Genomic DNA, 2,594 nt, shown 5'->3' on the forward strand with positions numbered 1-2,594 from the left:
TTAATTTCGAATTTTTCTTAAAATAAATATTTAATATTAAAAAAAAATCTGATATCTATAAATAAAAAATGATGATTACTAATCTACCAAACTTACAAAGGAGTGTATACAAAAATTTTAAAATAAATAATTTTACAGTTACATCTTTACCCTGCAGGATGGAAAGGGAAAGAAATGACTGAGAGTTGAATGGATTAAAAATAATAAATTTTAGCTTCACTTAAAATAAGTGAAATAAAATTTATATATATATATATATATATAACTTCAGATGGTTTAAAATCAAAATCAAAATCAAAAACATTTTTTCCCAAGATACATGAATCTCAAGTTTCAGATGCTTAACAGTGAATGACCATCTCTGTCTTCAATTATTTTTTTTAATTTCTTCACAAAAAAAAAAAAAATCTTACCTTAACCTCTTTTTTTTAATAATAACAGCACATGATAATAAAGAATAAATACACTACAATTATTAAATATGAGGATCATTATCTAAAAATGACAATAAAATGGGCATGCACCATGCCTTACTCAAATACACAACATGTCTTTGCCACTATTGCGTTTCTAATGATTTCTCCGCAAAACAATGGCCTGAGAATCTCATCTTAAACAAGTGACATATGAACTAGAATATTGAGGCCGCGGCTGCACCATTGTTCTTATTTTATCAATTAACATTCAAAGTGAAGAGGATCAAACCCAACAGCATATCAAAAGAGGTAGTAGTTTCTGGACAAGGGGACCGATGAGGCTGGATCACATTTGAGATCCACTCCATCAGCTGTCACTATGTAGGATTCGGGGTCGACACTGATCTTTGGGAGAGCATCATTGAGCTTCATGTCTAGCTTTGTCAGCCCGCAAACATTACCGACAGCTTCCACCCGCTTTTTGAGACCATACTTGGTTTCTACATCGGCTTCTTTCGCAACCTGCATAAAAAAGGAATTTCAGCACATGGCAGATAAACTAGAGATCCTTTAGAGTGTGTTCATCACCTTCGAGCAAACTGTGATTATCATACTGTAAATTAATCACTTGACAGAATTCAACTGTAAATAAATGAACAAAACAAATGCTGATGTCACTTGCCTTGCTCACAAAAGCAATAGAGTTAACGCTTGCAGCCTTTCCAAATGCACCAAACATCGGCCTCATCATTACCTGTGCCCAATAGGTCAAAATGTTCAAACATTAGATTCTATGCAAAAATCATGTGCAAGAATTGCGTTGATTGATAGTAGATCCACAAGGAATATGCATGACCAGATTGTGTGAAAAAACATGTGAATGCAATTTAGTAGTCTTGGACAGTGGTTGAAGAATATGATACCGGTTCAGGTGTAGGAATACTAGCATTTGGATCACCCATGTTGGCCCATGCAATCACACCACCTTTGATCACCATTTCTGGTTTGACACCAAAGAAAGAAGGTTTCCACATGACAAGATCAGCAATTTTTCCAATCTGTTCCAATCTAAATTTATTAGATGCAAACTCCATCTAGATTAAGACAGTAACACACATCAGCATGAAATATAGAAAAGAGATTTAGTTATCTGGAGCTCAGAATTAAGATGTAGAAACTTTGAAAGGTGTTAAAAAAAATGATTGAATAGGAAGCATATAAGCTCCTAATTACATGGTCAGGGAAAAATATGATACCTCAACAGAACCCACATAATTAGAAAATCCATTAGCTATAGCTGGATTTATGGTATATTTTGCTATATAGCGCTTAATTCGGAAGTTGTCGTTTTCACACCCATTTAGTTCAATTGATCTTCCTCTCTGCACCTTCATCTTGTCAGCTGTTTGCCATGTTTGAGTAATTACCTGCGATAATTAATATGCAATTAACCATAAAAGAACAGGTGACACGAAAATCAGTCCTCAATTCTTTAGCTCATAACATCAATTTGCTGATAGACCTACACATAAAAATGCGATGACTATGATGATAAACAGGAAAATGCAAAAAGATTTGTCAATGGAAAATAATGCCTGTATTTTATGAATAATCCTGTTACAACAAGCAAAAATATGAATAACCTATGTTGGTAAGCAATAGTAAATTAGTAACGCTAATCTTATGTGTTAAGGTGACAGTAAAATTAGTTTAAAATACCTCTCCAACACGGCCCATACCCTGTGAACCAGAAGATATAATACTAATGGCACCCATATCATGCAAGATGTCTTCTGCAGCAATTGTTTCAGCACGTATACGAGACTCTGCAAAGGCCACATCTTCCTTGTTGTTTTTATCAAGGTGGCGGGATACCAACTGCACAAGTTAAACAATATTTTAGAGAATAGAGAATGAAAATCAATAGTTATGAAATATGTGTATTCTTTTACCAGCATGCCAAGGTGCTCATCCACAGTATTTGAAGTAAAAGGTCGGGTTGGATTTGTTGATGAAGGCAATGCATTTTTCACACCACAAACTTTGATAATATCCGGAGCATGACCACCACCAGCACCTTCACTGTTTGACGCCATTAAAAAGAAGATTTTGTCAACAGATAATTTTGTTGATGATAATCTTGAAAAAGAAATGTCAATTACTGGCAGGACATTTTAT

At 34.2% G+C, this 2,594-nt stretch overlaps 1 protein-coding gene across 1 annotated transcript; it reads right to left on the reverse strand.

Annotated features, from left to right (window-relative positions):
- Positions 1-468: 468 nt before the first annotated feature.
- Positions 469-2,512, reverse strand: LOC120270792 (urease-like). Its single transcript, XM_039277858.1, has 6 exons — positions 2,369-2,512; positions 2,136-2,294; positions 1,673-1,843; positions 1,340-1,474; positions 1,099-1,170; positions 469-938 (listed from the first exon to the last, which is right to left on the reverse strand). The coding sequence occupies exons 1-6, from the start codon at positions 2,510-2,512 to the stop codon at positions 717-719; spliced, it is 903 nt and encodes a 300-aa protein (XP_039133792.1). The 3' UTR covers positions 469-716.
- Positions 2,513-2,594: the final 82 nt, after the last annotated feature.

The sequence above is a fragment of the Dioscorea cayenensis genome, chromosome 10 (genome assembly GCF_009730915.1).
Source record: "Dioscorea cayenensis subsp. rotundata cultivar TDr96_F1 chromosome 10, TDr96_F1_v2_PseudoChromosome.rev07_lg8_w22 25.fasta, whole genome shotgun sequence".
NCBI classification, from domain to species: Eukaryota; Viridiplantae; Streptophyta; class Magnoliopsida; order Dioscoreales; family Dioscoreaceae; genus Dioscorea; species Dioscorea cayenensis.

Coding starts and splice junctions, on each gene's coding strand:
- LOC120270792 (XM_039277858.1), bottom strand. CDS start 2,512: ATGGCGTCAAACAGTGAAGGTGCTGGTGGTGGTCATGCTCCGGATATT. Junction 1,844..2,135: donor GTATGGGCCGTGTTGGAGAG/GTATTTTAAACT, acceptor TAATTATCGCAG/GTAATTACTCAAACATGGCA. Junction 1,475..1,672: donor ATTATGTGGGTTCTGTTGAG/GTATCATATTTT, acceptor AGATTGGAACAG/ATTGGAAAAATTGCTGATCT.